Genomic DNA, 27,544 nt, shown 5'->3' with positions numbered 1-27,544 from the left:
CTTTTAACAAATTCCACAATCTTCTGAGGAAATATTAAACTGTGCGTATGTTTTATTGGTAAAGGAGAAAGCCCTTCATATGAAACAACAGAAATAGAAATACTTATTTTTAAAACAAAAATGTTTAAATGTGAAATTTACAAAAAAGGAAAGAACTGAATGAACATTGCCAAATAGTTATATGCTTTAAAAGCAATAATATGCAACACATTGGATTTATTTTATCTGGATTTATTGTCTATAATAATACAGACTGGTTGACATTGTTAGTTTATTAGCAGAAGAGTAAGGAGCTCATCTTGTGTTTTTCTTACACGTGTTTACACACTCAAATAGTGTTACATGAATTATTTAATATTCCTCATTCATATCTCATCTCTTCCTCTTTCTGAACATTGAATGTGGAATCTGTCATGCATACAAAGGCAATAATATCATTGTAATATTAACTTGGGTGCAATATTCCCATCTGGTGATGTTGATGCTCAGGAGAAAAGCTTATTTACATCAGTGTTCACATATTTACATGAACGCCTCGTACATGTAGTGTGACATCCTACTAAGATCTGATCTCAAATCTGATTTTTTTTAAAATGCCATGTTCAGACATGATATTTAAGATTATGGATCAGATTTGGCCTACTTTACTGAGAGCCTATAACATCGGTACATTTGATATTTTTACTCCTAATAACACAAAATCATCTTGGCTATAAAATGAATAGCTAAGGCTTTTGAAGCATATTCTTCAAAGGTTAAAAAACAAAACATTGTATAATCATTGACATTTGTGTATTATACATTCATAAAAGCAAATAAAAAAATAAACATAAGTAGGCTTATTTAAAAGATCTCAACATATAACAAAAAAAAGACTTAGGGACAAATAAAAATGTTTCACAGTAGTGTTTAAAGCTTAAGCAACAGTAGATGCCGACCAATCTCATATTTCTTCACAATCTCACTCTTAATGTTCATCTAATGCCCTTTCATTCACACGCCACATTAGGACTTTCATTACTGCTATCAGATGCTCTTCAAAGTCGACATGAAATTGCACTGGGACCCATTTAATTCCACACGATGACCTTTCAGAGCGAAACAAGATATGGAAATAAAACGCAGGATGCGGCTTGATTGTATCCATCAAACATGGATTGGATGGTGAAAAGAGGAAAATAATAAAGCTACTGTTTGGCAAGAACAGGTTGCAATCTAGTTGTTTAGCTTCTTATTAAAATTAGAACAAAATGTCACAACAGCACCAACAAAACATTTTCATAAAATAAATAGTGTTGTTTGAGATTTCATGTCGACTTCTTTCATTCAGGCTCATTGTAGTGACGAGTGTCATGTCATGTCATCCTGATGTGACGTATATGTTGAGGATCTGACTGCTGCACAAGGGTTTTAGCGATATGCAAAGTGCACAGAAAACAAGGCCTTCATAGTAACATTAGATACATAGTTCTCATATTTCTGTATGTCAGATTGATAAAGTCCAATCTAAAGGAATACCTCTGTTGTCAGTAAGGCCAGTTAAAGTAATTGACCCTGTGGTCCATGTGGGCCCATAATCTAAATGAGAAGGAAACTGCTCTTGAAGACAGTGCTGTTCTTTTGGGTTAGGGTTGTGGGGAGCTCCCGAGGCACTGTGGTCATTTTAAAACCATGACAATCTCTTGGACACAAGACATATCATCCTGGACAGATGCATCTATGATTAGATGCATAGTTGAGTTTATACAGGGAGTGCCATATTCATCTGAAGGACGTTCAGGTGTGAAATACAAAGACACATTCATTAAAGGAAAAGGTGCTTCACATGTTGTACGGATCATGCAAAAACTCATTAAATGTTACTGACCTTGGGAAAGCAAAAATGAAAAGACTAGAAAGATACTTCCAATATTCTACCACATGGATTATTGGAGCAAAAGCAGAGATATTTTTTGTTGGAAAAAGTGTTTACAATGTAATATCATGAAAACACTTCAACAGCTGATTCCTTAATCAGGGAAACGGTTTAAAAAGAAACAGAGACACAAGTTTCTCCCATTTTCCTTTTGATCTGTCTGCTTATTCAACATGTGTCTGCTTAAACAGACATCAAAATTCGAGAAAGTTGCATGAAGCTACATACAATTTTTTTAAATCACGGTGCAGCTTTAAGAACAAGTCTTAAATGCACTGTTTTTGACCCTTTCAAATGCAAATCGGCCTGTTTTACCAGAGAAATGTATACAAACCTGCTAGAGTCAATCAACTACGTCTGACTGCCACAAAACTGTTAGGAAAATAAGGACTGAAGAAAAGCAATATAGCAATATAATGCTGTAAGTATCTAGATTTACTGCGATCACTCCAATAAACACTGTAAGAAGGAAGCACAAACACTATCGTATGAATAGAAGTGACGATCCTAAAGGAAAAGGTCATACTGCTCCAAACGAGCACGAGAAGATACGGCCACCTTCAGCTCTCCTGTAGTCTTTCACCTGTCTGGTCAGTATCACAAGTCCTTGAGAAACAGTAGTGATGCTGATTATGTAAAATATGAGGGATTTCCAGTTAGGGCACAAAGTCTAAGACAAACCGAACATAACACAACATCCTCGGTAAAGGTGAACGGCACAAAACGAACATGAAAAACAATAGCTAGTGCCTTCTCAGGTTTTTCCAGAGAGAAAGTTGTGGAACCAGGTGTTTGAAGGCTGTGGTTTCTCTTCAGAGGATTCGGGGATGAGGAACTGGGATGATGTGACCGATGTCGGGCTGCCAAGCGAACCGCTTAAGTTTTCCGCCTCTGGAGAATCCAGCTGCCAGGAACACTGGGGTTTGTAACCTGCATTCAAGTCATCGTCTTGGAAGTCGGCTTCGAATTCGATTTGGGGCTCGGCTGGACCTTCAACGGACTGCATTTGGGGCCTGTAACCTCCGCCAGCGCACGCCCCCTGCGAGGGGATGGGGCTCTGGATGCCTGCGTAGGTGATTTCAGTCTGCGTGGAGCCCACCGAGACGGTCGAGGAACCAGAGGAGTCTAACACCTGGTTACTGTGCGAGCCGTCATCGACCACCTGTTTGTAGTATCTGAGCAGGGCCGGCTCCTCCGAGTCCGTGTCGACCTCCATGTTGTCTTTCTCAGACTCCTCCTCTTCCTCTGGGACCGGGAACAGACCTTCCTTAGTGAAACCCCACTCCGGATTCTCCACAATGTGGACCAGACTGTGAGGAGAGGGCTTCACATCCAGAAGACCCTAAACACAAACAAGAGCAATGCAGTTTGAGGAATCATTTAAGTTTCGTAGCTCTAGCAATAGCAATGGAGACTCCTGTCTTAGCAAGCACTGCTCAAGAAACGTCTTACCCGTGGAGAGGACCAGTCTCCAGATACTTTAGGTCCAGGGATTTCAGGATAGAAAGACTTCTTTACCCTGGAATTAGAGGAATAATATAAAACCATCAAGGCTACACATTAATAACTGGTTTACAACAGTGTTGTTACATTGTATGTGTCGTATGTTAACTTAAAAGGATCCACGTCATGTTCAGAAGCAAAAATACGTTTACATTTTATGTGGAGATTGTTTTACTTAAGTTCACTTAAATTCAAAGTCTAATAAATATTAAAATTGATCGCTCTCAATTATATTGTATTGTTTAATGGCTATAGTCAATTTTTTTTTTCCAAGAGACATCAGTAGTATTGTTATCAGTTATACTTGCCTTCAGTCATAAAAACAATGACGTTAAACAAATATTAAACAATTTACTGTCTTTATGTTGTTTCTACATTGAATTGAATGTGAAATTATTGCAATAAAAAAGTATAGTATATACTTATAAAGTATAATTAAAAGCTTTAATGTTAGGTTGGATTAATCACGATTAATTTCAGAATAATAACATTTTCTTTTTATTGATTGAAACCACTAATAAAAATTAAATAGACATTAAAAGTCATAAAAACAAATTGAAATGTGAAATATTAAAATAAAAGTGAATGCAAATTCGAATAAACACTACATTAGTAAGTTAATGACAGTAAAATAACACTGACGTGAGAACACTGTTGTAGCACACATACTATCAAGCCATTTAGTTCAAAATGACTTGATTTAGTGGATTCTTTTTAATTTATTAACATTGGAAATGCTGTTAAAGCACAATAATAAAGTCCTAACACTGTCTCATCTTATAGGAGCAAAAGAGAAAAATTTTAACAATTTATTTCAGTTAGTTGCCAAGACACTATTTCTAATTTTAAAAGCTGATGTACTAAAACTAAAACTGTTAGACAAATGTAAAAAAAAAAAAAAAAAAAAAAAAAAAAGAAAAAATGACTAAACATAAGGAAAAAATGCAACAAAATTACTTAAACTTAAAAATTAAAATGGACAATAAAAAAAAAAAATTCTTTTTTTTTTATTGATATATGTGACCCTTGACCACAAAACCTTGAGTGTCAGTTTTTACAAATTGAGATTTATACATCATCTGAAAACTGAACAAATAAACTTTCCATTAATGTATTGATTGATAATTCAATATTTGGTCGAGATACAACTATAATCTGGAATCTGAGGGTGCAAAAAAAATCGAAATATCGAGAAAATCCCCTTTAAAGTTGTCCAAATGAAGTGCTTAGCAATGCATATTACTTACCAAAGATTAAGATTAGATATATTCACTGTAGGAAATTTCCAAATTATCTTTGTGGAACATGATCTTTACTTAATATCCTAATGATTTTTGGTATAAAAGAAAAATGTATAATTTTGACCCTTACTATATATTTTTGGCAATTGCTCCAAATATACCCCAGAGACTTTAGACTTTTTTATTGCTCCAGGGTCAAATATTAGTATATATGACTAAAATAACGCCAACTGCTGATCAGTAAGAGAGAAAGAACACTGTGAGACTCATACTGGGAGCCATTTAGGTTTCATTGATTTAGTGTTTTTTTTATTTATTATTTAACAATGGAAATGCTGTTAAAGTACATTAATAAAGTCCTACCACTCTCTCTTCTTGTAGCAGCAGATGCTGACGAGGATGAGACAGCAGAACATGATTCCCAACGGCACGAAAATGCCAACCAACAGCATGTCAGCTGCTGGATGAACAGAGGAAGGAGAAGTTTAGGAGAACTACATGCACCGTCATAATCCAACCTGTTAGCTGCAATATCAAAGCAGTCTGACAAGACAAAGCCACTAGTTGTTCCATTTTACATAAAAAGAAAAAAAATCCACATGAAAAGTTTGACTAATATCAAATAAGGCTTTTCTCAAGTAATAAAGGAATTTCATGTCTTACTGTCCATCTCCATTTTAATGGCCACAGTGGCCCCCGCGTCCTCCCCAGCAGAGGTGTAGGCCTTCACTACGAACTTATACGAGCTCAGAGACAAACCCTTCACCCTGTACGACTGCACTGAAGGATCACTGATATTATCTAGAAACACAACCACACCTGTATAAACTATCTGATTTACATAACTACATTTATATGCTCGTGTATACAAAATACAGACACACAGATTTCTGTTATGTGTGGAAGTGCTTACCGATGAGGTCCAGATGTGCAGCGTTTGCCAGGTAGATGGTGTAGCCACGTATGAAGCCTCTCTGCTGTTTCATCTCGGTGGCTTTCCAAGACAGCAACACGTCAGAGCCGGTCTGATTGAGTAACAGATCACCGACCGACTGAGAGGGAGCTACAGGAGAGAGAGAGAGAGAGAGAGAGAGAGATGGAAGAGATGCACAGACAAACCATCAAAAACTGAACAAAACTCAACAGAAGGGGCTAATGTCATTTCACATCCTGAAATCATAATTTAGAGTTTTTAATCCACAAAATATGCAAGTGTACTCTTATAAATTGACTAAATAGACCTTAATTTGAGCAAAATAAAAATGCTTTCTAAAACTGTCTTCTAAGCTATAAATATCTAAATGTTCATATTTTCTTGTTTTTTTTTTATTAATAATAATACTTTCTACAGTTTACAAACCATCATGTGGATATAAAGTAAGTGTGTTTTATTAATTGTGTCCTCATTGCTTTTGTTCATCCACATGTATATTACTATAAACTACATCTATATCTACTTCTATATATATATATCTACATCTATATCTATATATAGATATATATATCTACATCTATATTTATATATATATATATATATATATATATATATATATATATATATCTATATCTATATCTATATCTACATCTATCTATCTATCTATCTATCTATCTATATATATATATATATATATATATATATATATATATATATATATATATAGTATATATACAGGCTCTTTTATATTATATCGTATTATTATTGTGGTCAATGTATTGCTCGATAACTGCAAAAAAATTGTGCAACCCTACAAACAAGCACAACAAACCTGGAGTTCAGGTTTTTTTTTGTATTTTAAATTGTAATTTATATCAAAATAATAATTTATCAAAATAAATAAGTTATTCACATAAGCAACAGCTGTTCGTTTGAAATAAAACTAACATTTACTTTCCAAAGCGAATGTTTCATATTTAATATTTTAATATCAGTAAGTCCTGTAGAAAAATGACCTGTAAGCCGAGGAATGTGGGATTTCAGTTAAAGGCTCTACTGTATGTGTGAAAGTGCTTATGAGCGGTGAACAGCAATGTTTCTCTTACTCATCTCCTGTGAGTATCCCTGCCATCTCTGCAGCAGCGTAGGAGCGCCGGTCGAGAGAGAGTACACGGATACGGTGTACCTCACTCCTGCCACCAGACAGTCTGAAATCAGCAGAGGAGCACAGAGAAAACATGCAGCAGTGGTGTAAACGAAGCATGAAGAGATGCAAATTCCAGTAAGTGTCCACTATGTGTGCTGTAAAGTGTCACCGAAAGTATTTGAATACCATTGCATCAGATGACAAAATATTAAAACAACTGGCATTTATGTTAAAGAAAGATTTATGCACAAGAACTGACTTCACAGATCCATTGAAACACCTGCTGATTCAGACTCACCTGAGTTCACTGTGAAGCTGCTGGCTGATTCAGGAAGTTTCTTCCAGTCAACGCGGCAGAGTCCACTGCAGCCAGTCGGGACCCACTCCACAGCGTACCCTTTGCTCGCATTGACATCAGGCTCCCAGGACAGGACAAATGATCCATTAGTGCCTAACAGCTCAGACACAGACAGCTGGGAGTCTACAGGACAGGAAGATCACACGGAGATTAACACTAGTCTGAACTAGCTGCCTGGATGTTCATTACAGTTATCAGTGGACACAACAAACTGCAATGTAGAACAGCCAGTACAATAGTTCAACTAAATCAACATAATTAACAGTTATTTATTTAAACTTCATTTATACATAAAATAGCCATTAAGATTTATAGATTCCGCCAATAGATTGTGAAAAACTGTTTAAGTAACTTAAAGGAATCAGAAATCACACAGAATAAAGTGAAACTTTAAAGTGATTTCTTTTAATGCCAATGGCACTAAACATTTATCTTCAAAATTAATTAACTTTAGCGGCCATATTAGATTTTTTGTTAAGAAATTGGTTCTTAAAAATAACAACTAAAACAGTAATAATCCTAATTATTACATAATTCAAATTTTAACAATTTAATAATAATAATAATTAAAAACACATATATACAGTAAAGTTACTTAATTTAAAAAATAAATTATATATTTCAATTTATTAATTTATAATGTGTGTGTTTTAATTATTAATAACAACAACAAAAATAACACGCTAATATATATATATATATATATATATATATATATATATATATATTATATATACACATATACATACACACACACACCCACACACACACACTGTGTGTATATGCAAGTATAAAATACAATAAATCTACTTATAAGTATTTGCATATAATTATATTTCTATAAAGTTTATAAAAATCTTTATAAAAATGTATGCAATAAAAATATAATATAATATAACCTATAAAACATTGAAAACGATGCACTAAAAAACATTTGAATGGTCCCATGCATCTGTACCTGCTCTGTATGCTGGTGTGGTCACAGTGGAAGGCTGAGAGAGACCGGCTGGATTTTGTGCGGCCACAGCAATGGTGATGTCACTGCTGTTGTTAAGGATTATGGGATAGCTGAGGTTCCCAGGAGGAAGAGAAACCGTTTTCCAGCCGTCCTCCTCAGCTGAGCTCTGAGAAACCTTGTAGCCGACTAATGCACCGTGACTTTCTCTCACAGACAGAGGCTGAATGTAAAGAGGCACATGTCACCATGTTTACTTCTAGGAGTACTCAGTTACTCAGTTTTATGGCATCAGTCGCATTTCCTATCCTAGATGATGGCAAACATAAAGCTCTTCTTACTTTCCAAAACACACGTCCTGTGTTACTGCCGTCCATCCACATCCAGACATCAAGACCATCAGGACCTGAAACATACTTTGTTACTGATCTATATAAAATTGATACATAATACAAATAAAAAATAAGAGGAAATGATGTAAAGCAAGCTATGAAATGACAGAAGTTTAGTGTGTTGAAGTAGTTTAAATTAAACTGTACATATCGGAGGTGTCAAAAGTGAAGTAACAGATTTATTGCGAGTTATTTTAACGACTCACGGTCCATTTTAGTGTAGATCCTATAGGGGGCGCTCTCGTCCCCCCACTTCCAGAAACTGTGCTCGGAGCCGCAGCGCACTGTCACAGTGTAATCCACATCTGGCCACAAACCCTCCAGAACCACAGAAGATAAACCTGGACCACTGTAGTTACGCTACAGACACAGAGAAAGAGAATTTAACAGCTGATCGCTTTACAAATCACAAGCCATTTATTACAGAACAGTTTTATGAAGTGATGGGCTAATATGTTTTTTGATAAATGCAATGAATTACAAAACTTCATTGCAAGATGGCTTGAGGAACAGTCTGAAATGTGCATAAAAAAAAGAATGGGGAAAACAGTAAAAGAACAAGATACCCAAAATTATTGTTATAAATTAATCTCTCATATTATTCCAAACCTGTACAGTCAGCAACTTTGAATAAGTCTATCTATCTATCTATCTATCTATCTATCTATCTATCTATCTATCTATCTATCTATCTATCTATCTATCTATCTATCTATCTATCTTTCGCCATATAAGCAATGGAATGGATTAGAAAAGTAACAATTAATTTAAAATGTAAGAATTTTAATTCACAAACAAACAAACAAATAAATGAATTGAAATTACTAAAAAAATGTAATTTGATAAAAATTAATACTTAAGAAACTTTAGAAAAAAAGTATTAAAGTATTCCGTTTTTTCTTCTTTTTTTCCCCTCTTTTTTTATGGACTTTGATGGTTAAAAAAATTTCAGCAATCAAAAAGCATGAATAATTAATTTAAATCATGAAACCTATAGATTTTAGCAACAATTAATAAAAAAAAAAAGTTTAACAAAAATGACACCTCAAGGGCCCTAATAAAATACCGGTCTCACCAAATTCTATTTTCCGTGTTAATTTGTCTAGATTTGTCCTTCATTTTCTGAAGCCATAAAAAAGGTTATGTAAAGAACAAACAGAAAGTTAAGTCATTATTCAAATGCATGTGCACAGCCTGGAACAGAGGGAAAGATTTCCAGTCAATTAATACATTTGACAAAGCTACTTTGGGCATGTTTTATTACACTTCTTGAGTTTTCTGAGAACAAGAAATCATGCATTCTTCTGTCTTGATTTGTCACGATTACTTAATTCTCTCTAGATCTTGACATAAAAGCAGTTTTCTGTAGATTTTTTTTTTCTTTAGCAAATATCAGTAAATCATATTTTTTGGGTGAACTATCCCTTTAACTCCAAGACCGCACAAAAACCAAACGTGGTTCTGGGAGCTGAAAGTTGAGCAGTGAACTTACTGTGCTGGAAAGTTCATGGGCGAAGAGCCGCAGCTGGCAGACCATCTCCAGCTTTTTATACGCCTCCACAGACCAGTTCCACTGCAGTGTGGCGCTCCACGCCTCGACTTTAACAGCTGCCACATCCACTGGAGCCAGCAGATGTACTGGAAGAGAGACAAAACATCACAGGAGTTCTCAATCATGAGAATATTAAGACACTGGCTCTGATAATGTAGATCAATGCATTGAAACAGAAGATGAATTGAAAAAGCGGTACCGCGGTCAGTGAGTTGGGCCGAGTCCATTAGCTGGACTGTTCCTAGAGGATTTCGAGCCACCAGAGTCCAGTTCTCCTCCCAGATCTTCGAGCTACACCACGTCTTCCTTTCATTAGCCTCCAAACACTCCCTGTGGTCAGAAAAATGGCTTATAGAATCATATTCATTATTCAATCATATTCAGACATTCATTAATTCATTCAAGAAATGCAACATTGATGGGATTCTTGGATTAGCAGTAAATAAATACATGTATATATATATATATACACACATGCATACAAAATTATGTTATGATACTGATATAATCTTCCCAAAAGGAATGGTATAATACAGTAATTTCATTAGAACATTAATGGGATTCTTGGATTAGCAGTAAAATTAGCTTTTCCATCTCATTTAATGTGGTTTGCTGTTTGGGGATCTTTTTATGTACCAAGGACATTATGGTACAAAGATGCAAATGGGATCGTGTGTGTGCGGTCAGTGGAGATTGTGTAGTGTGTTTCTTGCCTTCCATTAAGGGTGTAATTAGTGTGGCTGCGCTTCATTCTCAAGTGTGTGTCTCGTCCTTTCATCCAAGAACATTCTGCGGATGCCAGGTCCCTCGTCTCACAGACCAAGCCCTCATCGCCCGGTGGATCTACAGCAATTACATACAACAGAGCCTCAAGTCACTCTTTAATACTGCACAGCAATCATCCAGTGCCTGTCATTATGCTAAAAATGAACACTCAAACTTTCTTGCTTTCTGAAGTCATGTGCATTTTACAGTGCTGGATTGAAGTTTATAGAGCATATGTATCATAATACTTTAACAAACTGCTTTTAAAGATAAATACATAGCAAAAATATACACATACATATATATATATACACACACACACACACACAAACACACACACACACACACACTGTATGCATACATACTATGGTTCAAAAGACAGGGGTCAATATGATTTTTTTAAAGAAATTAAAATTAATACTTTTATTCAGATTTTATAATTTTTTTTGTTTATTTATCAAAAGTGACACTGAAGATATCTGTAATGTTACATACAGCTTCAAATTTCAAATAAATGCTGTTCTTTTGAGCTTTTTATTTAATCAAAGAATCCTGGAAAAAAAAAGATCATAGATTACACAAAAATATTAAGCAGCACAACTGTTTTCAACATTCATAATATTCAGAAATTATTTGTGAGCACCAAATCAGCATCTTAAGCCCCTTTCACACTGCCAGTGATCACCCGGAATATGTGCGTGCGTTCACACACAACTTGTAAAGACACGTGACATCAGAGTGTGACACATAATGTACGAATCGAAAACACTAGGCACGTTAACGTTCACTTAAGTTGGCTAATGATCTCAGCTTCAGCGCAGAATGTGAGAAGCTAACTGATCTTTGCTTCATTACAGTTTGCAAATATTTTTTCCGTGGCGAATGTTGATCTGCCTAGAAAACACCTGGTATAAGAGTCATAAGATAGCGTGCATTATCACTACAACACAGCCTTTATGGCATTAGTTCTGGTTTTTGTTCACACAGCACTCATTCCGTGACTGAACCCGGCAATGTTACTAGGTCCCCGATCCGGGATCAATCCCGGGAGGTGTTTGCATTCACACAAAGTTAATTTTCTGGCAATTTCCAGGACCAACGTGCAGTGTGAAAGGGGCTTTAGAGTGATTCTGAAGGATTTTGTGCCTTGGAGTAATGATGCTTAATTTTAAAATACATATTCAATTAGAAAACAATAAAAATAATAATTCATAATATTACTGTTTTAACTGTACTTTTTATCAAATAAATGCACCCTTGGCGAACATAAAAAAAATAAATAATAATAACTTTTAAATCTTACTGACCCCAAAGCTTTTGAACGGTCGTCTATGTAAATGTATTAAATGTATGATACAAATTTCTTTATATTGTAATATTTTTATCAATTATAATTAAACTCACAGCCTACGAACACCACAGCTCCTGTGAGGATCTGCAGCTTTTGGGAATAGCAGATCACGTTGGTGCCCGTGTTGTCAGATGCTGGCTGGTTGGTCACTGTGATGGCATACGTTCTTCTGCTCAGTCGTGTGGCTTTCATTTCCTGACGCCCATACTTTATTTCTTTGAAACCTTCCTTTTCGTTAACAATACAGCAGAAGCTCATGTTACTGCCCACAGGAACCATTTTGTCTTGGGGAAACATGTAAGACTTCTTAAGAATATCCGACCCTAGAGGAAAAAGGTTGAGAGATTTTCATAAGTATTCATTGTATGGTTTTAATAATGACTTAAATGTTTCTGTTTAGAAGAGGATGCATTTTCTAGAGCATCCAAAAAACAGATTATGTCCTTACCAAGTATAGTTTTCAAAACAAGAACTCCAAACGTAAAAAGAAAACTATATGGTATGAAATTAGATCACTGCTATTATAATCAACGGATGTGTCTGCATTTAAAGGCAAGTTCCTATTTTTGTCACACTGCACAGCTACTCCAGCGACTTTAGCTTCCCTGTGTGTCTGAAGTAAAGGTTTAGAATATCATTTTTATGGATTAACAAATAAAACTCATGGAATAAATTTAAATAACTTCTGACTGTTACAACAGATGCATAATAGGATAAAAATGTGATTGCATTGCTTTAGATGCTAAAATAAGTTCCCCAAACAATGGCCACAAAGTGCTATGTTTGTTTGTGGGCTGGTTTTGAGAAAGGTTTGAAGAACAGCACCATTTCAGAAGTGTTTTGAGTACCTGGAATGGTCTGAGGGGGGCTCCACTCGCTGACCGACTGCTGGTTTCGTGCTCTGATGCGAACAGAATGAGAAGTGCACTCCAAGGGTAACGGAGAGTGCCAAGTCCAGCTATGCCTTCTTGTCACAGGATCTGCTTGAACTGCCACCGTCTCCTACAGATTAAAAGAGAAGACATTTATGCATCTGGCAGAAGATTATTTCCAGAGCGACTTACATTGCGCTCACATTTTATGAGTTCATGCATGCACTGGAAATCCAACTCACGGCTTTGGTGTTGCTCTACATTTTGAAAACCAAACAGCTGTATTGAACCTTCACATCAGCATTCGCAACCCAATTTAGTTTCATATCAATATTTACATTTACATCATTTTTGTACTTTGTCTTTTAGTTCAATTTTAAAATACTTTATTGCTTCAAATCAAATGCACCTCATTGCTGGCTGGTTCAGTCCATGGCTTAATAACTTTAAAACAGACTTTTTAAAATCCCTATGGGAAAAATGAACAAGAAAATACTTCCAGAATCAAGGCTGGTGAAATAGTGGACTTTTGCAATCTTTGGAGTCGAATGCAAGCTTGCAGTGGATTGTGGGTGAACTTCACTTTTGAGGAGTTCTTCTGACCAGGATATAGAGACTGAAAGTCAAATTCACTCTCTAAATAATTTAATTTAATTCAATTTACGCATTTATCCAAAGTGACTTACAGTGCATTCAGGCTAACATTTTTTACCTTACAATTAAATAAATATAAAATACCCCCAAATGCTTCTTTTTTAAAATCCTTGTAAGCTATTATTGCCAGAAACTGTTTTGCATTTGCATACGTTTCGGTGTTAATTATTGAAGATATATTTTAGAAAGACTATATTACCTATAACAACAGCTTAAAACGATGGCTAAACGGCTCGATTTGGGCTATTGGTTCACATTATGTTCCTGCCAGTCTAGATGAAATGTTGGTTCAAAAGCAGAGCAAGTTATTTTGTTTTAAAATAAAGATTTGGAATAACGTGCACATATTGATTTCATGATGACTTCTGAATATTCTGCATTAGATCTATCAACCCATCTGAGGCATGTTGTCGATTACCACAGGAAGTCATATCGATTCAATCCCTCGGTTAAAAGGGAAAAGTAATGCAATTACAATAAAAGGCCAGCAGACATTGTTTTCTGTGGTAATCAACACGATGTTGAGAGAGTTGCATATAACCCTGACATTTCCTCTAAGGGTCGAGATGCAATAATAAATCATCCCAATATGAAAAGGAGACTTTGCAGTATGGAAAAACTAATATTGACTAAAAAATTCCACAGCAAGTTAGATATGGGTGTTACTGCTATCATAACATGTATGTTTGAGCTCTTGAAATCACAGTCAGTGACTCATACGAGACAGGAAAACACTGAGTGGAGAAACTGAGTATTTGCATTTAATCTCTTGTTATTGAATTGAAGGTGAGACCGTTTTGCAATAGGATGTTCCTGAATGGATACCCAGTGTTCAGTGCTCTATGACACACATCCAAATGCATATTTCAACACAACTTCTAGACAGAATAACAGCTGAAATGCCAAAGGCAGAGCTGTAACAGTACTTACATGCAGCACCACATTTATGAACTCGGTGTGGAAAATCTCCAGGTCAAAAAGCCATGAGTCACTCTGCCATGTCAAAGAAAGAGTCTGTGCTGGTAAATCAGGTTTTAAGGTTAAACCACGAGGCACAGGAGGTTCACCCAGATCTGTAACATTACAACAAGAGAGAAGGAGACATGACTTAAGGATTCATTTCATTTGTTAAATCCTGCCATATACTTGTAATGAATGAAATCAGCCGTACAATCTGTGAAATTTGATCAATTATGACAGCTGGTGGTCAGATGGTGCAAGGTTTCAAGGAAACAACAAGAGTTTAATGGAGACCTCCTTTCAGTACATGCACTACAATTATTATAAATCAGTTATTTTAAACTGTATCATCATTTCACAATATTACTGCTATCGCTGCATAAAAATAAAATAAAAACTCACCAACTCCACACTTTTGAATAGAAAAAAATTTGTGTAATTTATATGTAACGGCCACAAAAATAATACATTATTTTTCTAATAATTCAAAGGCCCATCGTCAATTACTCCTTACTTAATACATTTAATTGTGGGTGTCAAAACCAGACTACCTCTAAATTAAACCAGAGTTACGACAGGTTTCATTAATGTCACCGTTAAACCTGGAGTGAGAAGTCTTGATCAGACTTGATGACACTCACCGTTCTGTGCGAGGGAGCGTTTGACCCCGAAGCTCAGCAAAAGAGCCAGAGTCACCCAGCCCTGCATACTGACCAATCCAGAACAAGACCTACAACAAAAACACAAACATTACAGATGGAAATTAAAGATGGAAATCTGATTTATCTCATTCTTATATTTGTAAACAAATATCTCATCAGGAGAGTTAAATATAATCTGGAAACAAAAATCATCTTGCAATTGTGATACTGAATTTGCAAATAATGATTATTTCTCTTTTATCACTAAACATTTTGAATGGCACAAAGGTTTAGCATAAATCGAAAATGACTGCATAAAGATAACAAAGACTGTTTATAGGGCCATTAACATATTTACCCTCCCAAATTCTCTGTACCACAGCCAACATTCTTTTTTTTTTACTCTTAAATTTAGATATTTCTCCTTTTCCTTAAAAATAAGGATATCCAAAAAAAAAGATTTGTTAAAATCCAAAAGGATATTAAGTTGACTTTAAATTCATTTTTGAACCGTCACTTTTGGCATATATGCAACAAAGATTAAGTCAACACATTTTACTAAAAGGCCTACCAATCTTTGTGTAAAAATAAAATGATGCCGCCGTTCTTCTGAAGTCATTTTTATATTCAGATCTCAGCTGAGATTGTCTTTTTGAACACTTACAAAACAGTAGATTACTCAGTAAATATTAATCCAGGACATTTTATATTTTGACTACGTTTGTCTTTCTTTAGCAATAAAATCAAACATTTGAGCTGGGGAAGTTTTAGCAATTTGGTTGATTTGACACGCAGTTACTTGTTTTTCTGATCCGAAACATTTTTTTCCAGTTATTTTCCTCTGAGCTTTTCCTCTTTAGTTATGCCACTTTTTCTACAGCCTTTATAAAAAATCTCCCACCGCTTGCACCTTCTATCTCCACCCTGTTATGAGTGTAAAGTCCCTACAAAATGGTCTTTCAGGAGTTGATTTATAAACTGTTATTATCACACAAGTATCAACAGTGCACCTTACCTTACCGCTACTCTTAGTGTCCTATTATTCACTGAAAAACCGGAACTTCCAGTCCTCTCCTGCTTTTCAACCCTAAATCAAGACAAAAACACCAAACTGAGATTTATAAGCTTTTAGATCAACTGCAAAAATAAACTGGTATTCTGGGACAGACATTAAGATGACAGTTTCCCACACACAGCCTTTACTTGGGTGGGCCGCCCATGTATATTGACGTCTGCCCAAGTATATTTGGAGAAACCTTTTTGCGTTTATCATTTTTATGCACCTGAAATAATGAAACCATTTGCAATCGATTAACTAATGGAAAATATTCCCTCACCCTACACGTTTCGTATCTGCTTGTTCTGTTTGTGTGAGAACAGTTTCAAACTGCTTTAAAGTGATTCTCAATCTATAAATATTGTAGGTTCATGCCAAGCGATTGCTTATGGACTCCAGTTGATGAATTATGACAATGTCTACTGGTGTGTTTACAATTAAGTCACACGTTAAGTTTTTTTTCTCTTTTGGGGATTATTGGTATTTTGGTTACACGGTAAATTGTACTTAATTACATTTTTTATTAAATTCATAGTTTCTGGCTGGGATGCTTCCCAACAAGAAGCAAAGTCAAAGAACATTTTTTGACACATTATTTAATATATAGATTTTACTAGTATCAGTACTGAAAGAGACACTAAATGACAAAGCATGGATAACTTTACCATTTAAATGCTGTAATTTTGTAATTTCCAATGCATAATGAATATGTAATTAAATGTAATAGTAGCCTATGCGACTAAAATGAATTTCAATAAATATTGTTAAAAATGAAACATTATTTGTAATTTGTCACATGAAGTGGACAATTTTATGCCTTAGCAAATTACAATGCATAATATGAGTATGTAATTATTAATTAAATGTAATAGTAGTGTATGTGATTAAAAGGAATTTAAATAAATAAAAATATTGCTTAAAATCAAACATTATTTGTAATTTGTCACATCTAGTAGACCATTTTTGTGCCATAGGTAATAGGAGGATATTCCACTTCGCTATCACCACGGAAGCACTGATTTCTATCCTATCCTGACTAACATCACAATTTTATTTAAACAGAGAATTCATCTAAGTTAATGGTAGTAAATTATGGAGTACTACAAGGATCTGTCTTAGGCCCTCTGCTATTTTCAATATACATGGTACATTAGTTAGCATTGAATGGTATTAGTTTAGCACTGTTATGCAGATATTTAGTTATACATTTCATGAAAACCAGATTAAATTTCTAAATTATTATAACAGAATGTGTTAAAGATATAAATTATTAGATGACGATTGCTTTCTATTAAATTTGGATAAAAAAATAGATATTACTTACTGGACCAAAAACATACACATAGTTCTTAGAATACAATTTGCAACTAGAAGTATACTGTTACTTCTTCCTCTACAGTAAAAGACCTGGATGTTTAGCATACAACAACTTGATTTTTTTAAAATCATGAATTTATAGGTTACAAAAACATCCTTCTTCCATCTTAGAAACGTCAAGCTATGGAACGTTACTCGTTTCTGATGCAGAGAAGATATTTAATAAATTCATGACGTCCTGACTGAATTATTGTAATTAATTACAATACTACATGATGGCTATCCTGCTTCCTCAAACAAGCTACAGTTATTCCAAAATGCAGCTGCTTGAGTTAGTATGAAAATATGGTCAAGAAAATATGATTATATCACCTCCATTTTTTTATCTTTACATTGACTACCTATTAATATTCCTCTGTTCCTAGAGGTTTTTAGATGAATTCCTACACATTTTGGGTAATCTGTGATCTCTGACCCAGTTCATTTGCTGGCTTCTATGGCTGCAATATGCTGGGTTTTTTCACCAACTGGCAACCCGGGATGTGAAAATACTATTCGGTATGTAGAAACAATCATTATCTGTGACATTGCTTTAAAGGAACACTCCACCGTTTTTTGAAATAGGGCTTATTATTCACATTATTTCCTACATTTAGATAGGTGGGCAAATGCATTTTTGTGTCAGTGCATGCATTGTTTTAGTTTGACTGGGTCGGCGTTAGCTTAGCTTAGCACAATGAATGGAATCCTTTGTTGCCAGCTAGCATGGCCTGAGTAAAAGTGATAAAAAAAACAAAAAAAAAAACACCTAATTACTTCTTGTGGTCTGCGTATTCACAACGAGTACAAATAGCTTTCCAGATTAACACTAGGCGATTTCCTAGACAGACATTGACTTGGGACTATATTATGGGGAAGCACAGGCGAAGCACTGCTGCTTAGGCGAAGCACTGCTACTTCGGCGCAGAGATATCACGCAACACATGAAATCCCACGACTTCCGTCAACATACCGGCGTGCAACGCGTCAAAAAAACAGAAGAAGAAGAACATACCGGCGTGACCTGCACCGAGTGTCTTCGCTTTTGGATGATTTATTTTGAGAAGTTACAACAAACATGGTTATTACTTGCATAGCAAAAGGTTGTGAGAACAAGCAAAGGACATACACGAATGTAATGTTTCACAGAATTCCATCTAATGTGGAACTGAGAAATAAATGGCTAGCAGCTCTGGAGATCTGTAGTTCAACGCCTCTCAACAAAATAAAGCAGTATCGTGTTTGCGAAGAACATTTTGCACCAGAGGACTACTTTGAAAAAATGGAATATGGGTCCAGAAAGACGGTACTACGTCTGAAAGATACAGCAGTCCCATCTATTTTCAAAGCACAGGAAGAACAAAGTGCACATGTAAGTTGTATTTTATTTCTCTTCCTTATGTTAATCTGTGTTTTTATTCGGATGTAAAATAGATGCTGCACTAGACTACGGATAGACTAGACTACTATCTAGACTACGAACCTGTAAAATGAAATGACTGAGGGGTAAGTTAGCTAGCTATATTTCTCTCACCGAGTTAGACTCGGGAGTTTTAGTATAACTACTAGAGAGGAGAAGGCTATTAGCATTTTGACCAAAGGAGGTAGCTGAACGGTCTTCATTGTTTATGTAACACACACACACACACACACACACACACACACACACACATATATATATATATATATATATATATATATATATATATATATATATATATATATATATATATATATATATATATATATATATATATATATATATATATATATATATATATATATATATATATATATATATATATATATATATATACATAAATCGAGTCCTGCAGAATGGATCAGCGCCGTGAAATCCTCTGTAGATGTGACACAACTTCGGGCACGCTCATCTTTATCTGACGTGTTGAGCCTGGTCATCCATGGCAAAAACATGTCCCACTCTCTACAGCACAGACACTCTGTTTTCGTCGGCATAGATTGGCATATTCCCCCACATTCACAGCCTAGGAAATCGCCTAGTGTTAATCTGGATCGCTATTTGTATTCGTTGTGAATACGCAGGCCACAAGAAGTAATTAGGTGGGGTTTTTTATATTTTTTTGATCACTTTTACTCAGGCCATGCTAGCTGGCAACAAAGGATTCCATTCATTGTGCTAAGCTAAGCTAACGCCGACCCAGTCAAACTAAAACAATGCATGCACTGACACAAAAATGCATTTGCCCACCTATCTAAATGTAGGAAATAATGTGAATAAGCCCTATTTCAAAAAACGGTGGAGTGTTCCTTTAAATATGTATTGTGAAACGTGCTTTACAAATAAGTATGAATCTCATTTTAGTAATGCAAATCTGATCAAACAAGCCCTTTCTTGTATAGATGTTTTCAGTGTAGCGTGTATTTTGATAAGTTATCTGATCAATCAAAATAACACAGAGGACTGAGACAGAGAATATGCGTGGGATGATGTTTGTTTGCATCAGGAACATCAGTGCAGAACATTCCAAAGTGAATTCACAAGGGTGCAAATATAGAATACATCACATTCCCATAAAAAGATTCAGTAAGCACAAAGCTACAGCTCCTACTTCCGATTCAAGGAAGTAAAAAGAAAAACACATGAAAATAGAAACTATATAACTAAAATTTTTGCAAAAAATGCTAGACATTGTGGTTGGCAGGGCTTTGTGCACTGTACTTGTGCAATCATGGTCTTCTGAATGGCTTTTAGCAAATTTCTATGTGGTTTCCATGAAGTTGCTTACTGCTTTCAATACAGCACATCTTTGAGGGAACTATAGTTACACAACAAAGTTGAATACATATCAGGTTTTAGCAAGGACCACTGGCTACCAATCTAAGAGAATCAGCAATTCATACTATCCAAGGTATTTTTTTTTGACAACATTTTTTTTAAATGGATAAAGAACAGGCACTGTGTGAAGTTGCAGCTCATATCACAGAGCTGGTCTTGAGTACTGATGCCAAATGCAAGTTTAAACAAGCCTCCAAACACAGTCCCTCCTGTAAGTGAATCCCCAAACACCACCTCATACTGAAACTGAAGCCATTTGACTTTTCCAGTAAACCGAAGCCTGAAAAAATACAGTTGCAGAAAAAGAAACAGTTTAGAAGCCAAGAAAGAAGTAGCTGAGGCAGAAAAAAACAGTCTGCCAGAATAACTGATAAACACATTTAGTGGTGATTCTTGCCATGGCAAACTTTAAGCAAAAATGCAAGCAAACTTTTAGCATGTAATCAGTCCAACATTATTCTAAACAACAGATCCAAGAGACATTAGTCATGATAGCAATCACCCAGAACACTAGCATCGCACAGGTGAGGTTTGTTTGCAACCACTCACAGTTTCTCATTTTGGGAAAAACAGACGCATTTTTAATCAATGCACTGTAAATGAACAGTTTGCACTGTAAAACGTGGAACAGACATTCAGACAACCCATCAACTAGTCAATTTCAAGCGAACAAAGGGTGGGTTTCCATATAAAAAGCACATCTAGCATGTTTTCAAATAACAAATATCTTTTGTGAACAGGATTCTCAATATTGACTTTACATCAGGTCAGGGAACCATGTGTTTAACAGTAAAACAGACTATCATGTGTGTGTTTGCGGTTTTGTTTGAGAGCTCACAATGGTTTTGCTGACAGATCTCTTTATTACTCAACTGGCTGGAACTGCCAAGGGGCAAAGAACAGGAAAACAAATTTTTTTTTAATGATCCAACGGCTGGAAAACAATGCAACCTCACCTAGAAAAACCAGGCTCACTGCCAACTCATTTCCTTGCATCACCAACCTAACGTCTGGGACTGGAAGGAATCTGAGATAACACATGTTTACAGTCTCTGAAAGGTTACAGCATTTCTCATAGATCCATCATATTGCTCTGATCATCCAACTATAACAGCCCACGCATTCCCGAACCTCGGCAGTGCGCAGGAATTCACTGTTTGCATTGGCAGCAACGGTGGGCCTTCTGTGAAGTGTGAAACTCCAGTGTACAATGGCATGCAATGTTGATCCAAACATTTGGACAACAAGGTTAAACATAAAAGCCATATGCTACTCTCAATTTGTAGTTTAACTACATGCAAGCTACCATTACAAAAAGCAGTTAGTAATGATGCAAAAAGTTATTATACTGATGATATTTATGGGGACAATAACTTTAGAAAGAAACAAAAATACATTGAAGAACTCAAGGTGACTCGAAGCAGCAAATTAATTGGTTGTCAAAAATTATTCAACCATTTCTACATCAACAAATCTGTTAATTACAATAAAGCTGAAACAAAATGAAAACTAAATATAGGATGAAAACCAAACTGAAACTAAACGAAAACTAGAAATGTTGCTTTGGCAACTAACAGAAAATAGTTCTTTAGTAATTAGTAACAGAAATTAGACAATTTTTAACTGGAAATACATAATACTAAATAAATTATACATGCATAATATTTAAAAAATAAACAAAACCAGATAAAAATAACTAAAGTTCAAAACTAAATTAATTTAAATTATGAAAAAAATTAAATGACAATAATAAAAGCTAAATAAAAATATAATAATTTTATAATTTTATATAACCAATACTTGCTTATTTACTAATTTTTTTTCTGAGCTTTGAACAGACATAAATTCCTTTCTTTCCCACCCAGAACATTTACACATGCTGAGAACAATGACAATCTGTAATGGTTTCCTTCCTCCTTTACCGCACAAAACTACACAACTGAATGAGTCTCAATGATTCATGAGAACATTAAAGATGAAAAAACATCTAGAAGGTCGCAATTCGCAGACTCGAAAGAGACTAAACTACAAACTGAAAATGACTCTTATTGTTCATGAAAACTATTTTTTTTTAAATATATGAATTTATAAATCAAAATAAATATTAGATGAAAGTTTAAAAAATATGGAAAACATTATGGTTAAAATTATTAAAAGATAATAGGAATTGCCTACTTAAACACACACACACACACACACACACATACATACATATTATATATATATAACAAATGTTATGACAAATGTGCATACTAAAATAGAATATAAAACAAATGCTAATGCAGACAAATATTATAAATACTAATATAAATAACGGCATATAAATAATAGTGTCACCTTATAATTAACATCTATGTGCTAAAAACAGCACCTCAATTCTTTGTGACATAAGGCCTATTCGGACGGGACTAGTTTTACAGGGGGTCGTTAGAGAAATCTGTGTTTCACAGACGTACTTGGTGATTTTAATCCCGTCCGAATCTGCCACGTCTGTGTTTTTCTCACACAACCTCTGTGATAATTCCAGAGCAAATTACCTACCGTTTTTCAGCAAACTCAGTGATCCTCTGAGAAAACTAATCCCGTCCGAATGCGAATGTCTGTGATTGCCGGTGATATTTTATTTCACAACGCGTTTCCTTGTGTGTTTTGGCCAACGTGAATTACCGTAGATGCTGTTACCGCGCGCATGTTTGATATATTTGCTTACCGGCAAAGAAATAATAATAAAAAAATAATACAAATAATAAAATCAAGAGCAAGATCACGTAAACTGTTAATACCGACTATAGTAATATCAGCATCTGGTAAGATTACTCGCGTTCATTTCAGTTACATAATGTTTTACATATGTACCTTTATGAAAATTAAACATAAGGTAGGTTTGGCCTACAACACACAAAAAAAAGGAAAACAAGTTAAACTAAAGGAACCACACATTAACATGGTTTTGCTATACTAGCCATTTAGTATTTATTGTGTAATAATACTAAGGCAATCATTCTGAATGCGTGATCTCTGTAACGCGCAGATTCACAATTCAGACCCTCCCACCTCTGTAATAAACACGGAGATGTTAGTCCCGTCCGAATTGGTACATGAATATCGCAGACATCAGGTGGTAAGAATCGAAACTGAAACGTAGTTTAGAAAACTAGTCCCGTCCGAATAGGGCTTATGACTCAACAGATCTTGGACGTGGAGATCTCAGACATCATACATCATACTACTACTACAGGGACAGTCCTTCAGAAAATTCAATGCTGTCAGCATTTACTCATTCTCAAGTCCCTCCAAAAATGTAGTAGTACAAAGATGTTTGGCACAATGACAGTTTCAGTCACCATTCACTTTTCATTTTCAAGAAATTCAAGCTATCAGTCGATAACATTCTGCCTCACATCTCAATCTCCAGAGTACACAATGACAGAATACTTCGGTCTCAAGGCCAAGACCACAACATCAATACTCCACTTCTGCTAATTATGGACCGCTGCTTCTGTGTATTTACAGTTCAAAGGACCTCATATGTACAAAATTGTTGAGTAATAACTTACTCACTGATTCATCCAGTCAACATAAGCAATGATAAAAGGTGAATCATTTAAGGAAATTGTCCTGTTATTTTTTGACTCTGAATCTATCCTTCTACTGTGTGGTCGCATTTGCAACAGTGCTATCAAATAATCGCATTGGACTAGTTTATAGCATCTAAAAAGGGAGTCTCACTTTCCATTAACTCAGTGTACTCGCCAGACAGATATACTAATTCACACACACACACACACACACACACACACATACACACACAAACTCTGAAGCGCTAAGTCAGTTTTCAGCGATTGAAAATGTGCTAATCTTATAATAGACTTGAACACACACAATGGCGAGTAAAATCTAAGAGTTTATTAGCCAATAGCTAACGATAGACATCATATAGTCCCATAGAGTAAAATTTTTAGCATATGCAAGTGATTGATTGACATTGATTTAAAAAGGGCAATCTCGTGGTAATGTGTCATACTGCCAGAAAACAATCGGTTGACCTCTAAAAAATACACAGCATAAGAAAATATATTCTACTTGTTGTTATTAACAACATGAAGTTAAACATGATATTACTTTAAGGTTTCCAAAACTGGGGTTTGTGAAGGAACTTTATGAGGTTTAAAGATAATAATTAATTCAATCATAGAAATGTTAAATTAAAATCAATCAAAATAAAAAATAAAAAACTTGAAAAGGAAACTGAGAAAATTAAATATTTTATTTGTTTACCTGAATGTCATGTGACCATAACCAACATCAGAGAATCAATTAACATGCAAATGTGATACCGAATTATTAAAATATTTATTTTAAAATCTCAGGTGTACTTCAAGTAAATATATAAGTCGAAAGAAAAAAAAGTTTCTGAATTGGAGCTATTTTATTTGGAAGACAAACAGCTTCAAAAGACATAGAAATACATGACCTGCTGAATATAACCTACGGAGTCAAATAAAAATTAACATGTTCATCGGTAGTTGATGCAATATTGAAACACTTCTTAAACCTGATCTGATTTTTGTAAATCCATGGGTCAAAGATTGTGTAGCCACCAGACTAACGACCGAGCTCTGTGTGAAAGTGGTAGGCTATTAAAGAAAGGTACATTCAAAAGATGAAAAAGAGGAATTAGGGCGGATCTGTAAATTATGAAAAATTTATTGCCATTGTGGAAGTAATATGTAATCATGTAATCAATAAAAACGTAACTGTAATCTGATTAAGAGTATTTTGGATAAAAGCATCTGCTAAATTAATAAATGTAAATGTAAAATGTAATTTAGGATAAATTCTTAATATTTGGAAACGGATTACGTAATCCAGATTACAAGTAATCAGTTACTACCCAGCTCTGTACTATGGTACACCACAGTTGTTGTTTTTTTAGGGAATGGTGGAGTGATAATTTGATGGAAATGCTTATTTGATAAGCTTATGGACTTTTATTGATTTTATTTCACATGTACTGGTTACCTTGTACGATGCAAATAATTCTGGGTTAAAATATAAACTGACAAAGCAAGGAATAGTCCAGAAATAGTTTGCAATAAATCATTTACCAGCACAGGAACGAAAAAAGAAAAAGAAGAAAAGAAAAAAAAACTACGAAACGGCTAATCTTACATATATATTATTGATATGGGCACTAAGACTGATAATAACAGGTAATTTATAGGGATGAGTTTCCTTGCTACCTCATTTGATTAGAAAAGTAAGTAACAGTAAAATTCAAATTTAAGCCACTATTACTCTAATCTTAGAAATAATAATACGTTATGAATTTCGACACGAAACGTTGCCATTTGGATTTCTATTGTAACCCGATATATTCATAAAACAAAACACGAACGTCACAAATCGATACAGACAAACAGGAGACTTTCTGACGTTAAAACAACAACAACAACAAAAACAAAAATGTTCCCAAACTGTTACCTTGATGTTTTAGTAGTCTATGTCTTCGAAATCACCCGGTTATATCCTTTAAATGAGCGATCCGGTGTGTTTGGATTATTAGCAGCACATGGACGTCCAGACGACTGTCTAAAACTAAAGAAACCAAACAGGATTCCCATAATCGCTCCCAAATTGGATCTCATCGGATTCTCGTTCATTATGCGACAAAAACTTGCCTTCCTCCAGGGGGCGAGTGTCGGCTCAAAGCTGCGTCTTCCGCTTTCAAACCTCAGCATGTTTATGTCTTATTAAAGATATTTGTATGCTAGCGAATATAATCGTTTAAATCTATTAATCCCAGGCTGACACGCAAATGGAAATTTCGCATACGTAGTCTTTGTTCAATTAGTAAACACAACTCCGTTCCCGCTAATCAAAAGCAACTGTGATTAGTTCAAATCAAACAGCGCTGAGAAAAGTAACAGGTACCACGTGACAAGGTTATCAGCGTTATTCTTTAACAGTACTGTGCACAATAATTTATATAGGAATAATTATACGGGAAAACTTTACTAGCGACTGAATTGAAAATACAGAGTGAAGAGGTAAAAATTTAGAATTATTAATAAGACCTCTTTATACCTCACCAATCAGAAGCGACTTTCTGTCCTCTAAGCCACGCCCACGCGGCCCACTTTTTAGTAGTGATGCACGAGCTTCTTATAGATTTATTCAGTAAGGCTGCTGCAGCTGGACGAATGCGGATTTGGGATGATGGGACAGGCCACTGTGGGGCGTGGAAAGCTTAGTGACGTGGGTGAAGAGCCACTGAGCAAACACCAAAATTCAACTGATTTTTACCCTCTTGGGCATATCCCTGTGAAACACCGTGTGCTTTTTGTTTTGTCCCTCTCTGAAGAATACAACGATTAAGCAACACTTTCAGAAAGATATACTCTCTGATATATTTTATAGAAGTAATTCTTTTGAAGATAATGTTCTTAAAGTAAGTGTGGTCTTTACCTAACAAATATCCAATCATTGGATTAGAGAGATCTTTTTAATTGCCACACCAATTTAACCCAGCCAATCTTTATCTTAAAAAATGCATCATGAGATGGATCCTCTCTGCTTCTTTTGTGGAGTGGAAGATAAGGGGAGGGGGGGGGGGGTCCATGTAGCCTCCTTTTGGAAGAAATTTTGTATGCCTCTGTCTTAAAATATTTTTCTTTAGTGTTTAAGGATGTCTTATTTGGTAACAATAATCTAAAAGACAAGTATTTTTCTAATAAATCTATGTATTTTCCTAGCTAAGTTTTTAAAACATAAATTCACATTTTTGTCTGTTAAACCTCTATATATTATTTTCTGTAAAGACTTGAAATATTATCTCTTCTTCCAGCAATGTCAAAGCCTTAAAATCCTACACATTGTTTTTTTTTTTTTTTTTTTTTTATAATGTGCTATTGACTGTGTTGTATTTATAAGTGAGGCAGGGATTTAGCAAAGCTTTTTGTTTTTTTCTTTTCTTGCTTTCACCTTGAATTTAATTTACTTTATATTATATATTACCCCTGGCGAAATGTTGTTGTTTTTTTTTTTGTTTTTCTTCCTGGTTCTTTGTATAT

At 35.0% G+C, this 27,544-nt stretch overlaps 1 protein-coding gene across 4 annotated transcripts; it reads right to left on the bottom strand.

Annotated features, from left to right (window-relative positions):
• Nucleotides 1–215: 215 nt before the first annotated feature.
• LOC128014761 (leukemia inhibitory factor receptor) lies at nt 216–26,118 on the bottom strand. Of its 4 annotated transcripts, none has more exons than XM_052598477.1 (19): nt 25,956–26,118; nt 16,256–16,327; nt 15,241–15,329; nt 14,570–14,712; nt 12,962–13,115; nt 12,167–12,436; nt 10,711–10,840; nt 10,197–10,327; nt 9,938–10,083; nt 8,652–8,805; nt 8,395–8,459; nt 8,057–8,276; nt 7,039–7,221; nt 6,700–6,801; nt 5,573–5,722; nt 5,323–5,460; nt 5,023–5,119; nt 3,368–3,434; nt 216–3,257 (listed from the first exon to the last, which is right to left on the bottom strand). In XM_052598477.1, exons 3-19 carry the CDS (start codon nt 15,305–15,307, stop codon nt 2,670–2,672), a joined length of 2,805 nt encoding a protein of 934 aa, XP_052454437.1. In that variant the 5' UTR covers nt 15,308–15,329; nt 16,256–16,327; nt 25,956–26,118; the 3' UTR covers nt 216–2,669. The 4 variants fall into 4 exon arrangements, with proteins under 4 accessions (XP_052454437.1, XP_052454454.1, XP_052454445.1 ...); XM_052598494.1 differs by having other exon boundaries at nt 5,023–5,116; XM_052598485.1 differs by having other exon boundaries at nt 16,261–16,327.
• Nucleotides 26,119–27,544: the final 1,426 nt, after the last annotated feature.

The sequence above is a fragment of the Carassius gibelio genome, chromosome A5, assembly GCF_023724105.1.
Source record: "Carassius gibelio isolate Cgi1373 ecotype wild population from Czech Republic chromosome A5, carGib1.2-hapl.c, whole genome shotgun sequence".
Classification (NCBI taxonomy): domain Eukaryota; kingdom Metazoa; phylum Chordata; class Actinopteri; order Cypriniformes; family Cyprinidae; genus Carassius; species Carassius gibelio.
This window is presented reverse-complemented; position numbering and strand designations above follow the sequence as displayed.

Excerpts from the sequence above, each read along its gene's own strand:
- LOC128014761 (XM_052598477.1), bottom strand. The coding sequence starts at position 15,307 with ATGCAGGGCTGGGTGACTCTGGCTCTTTTGCTGAGCTTCGGGGTCAAA. Across the intron at positions 5,120-5,322 it reads CATTAAAATGGAGATGGACA|CAGCTGACATGCTGTTGGTT; the intron begins GTAAGACATGAA and ends CTGTTCATCCAG. Across the intron at positions 3,435-5,022 it reads TGCTACAAGAAGAGAGAGTG|GGTAAAGAAGTCTTTCTATC; the intron begins GTAGGACTTTAT and ends CTCTAATTCCAG.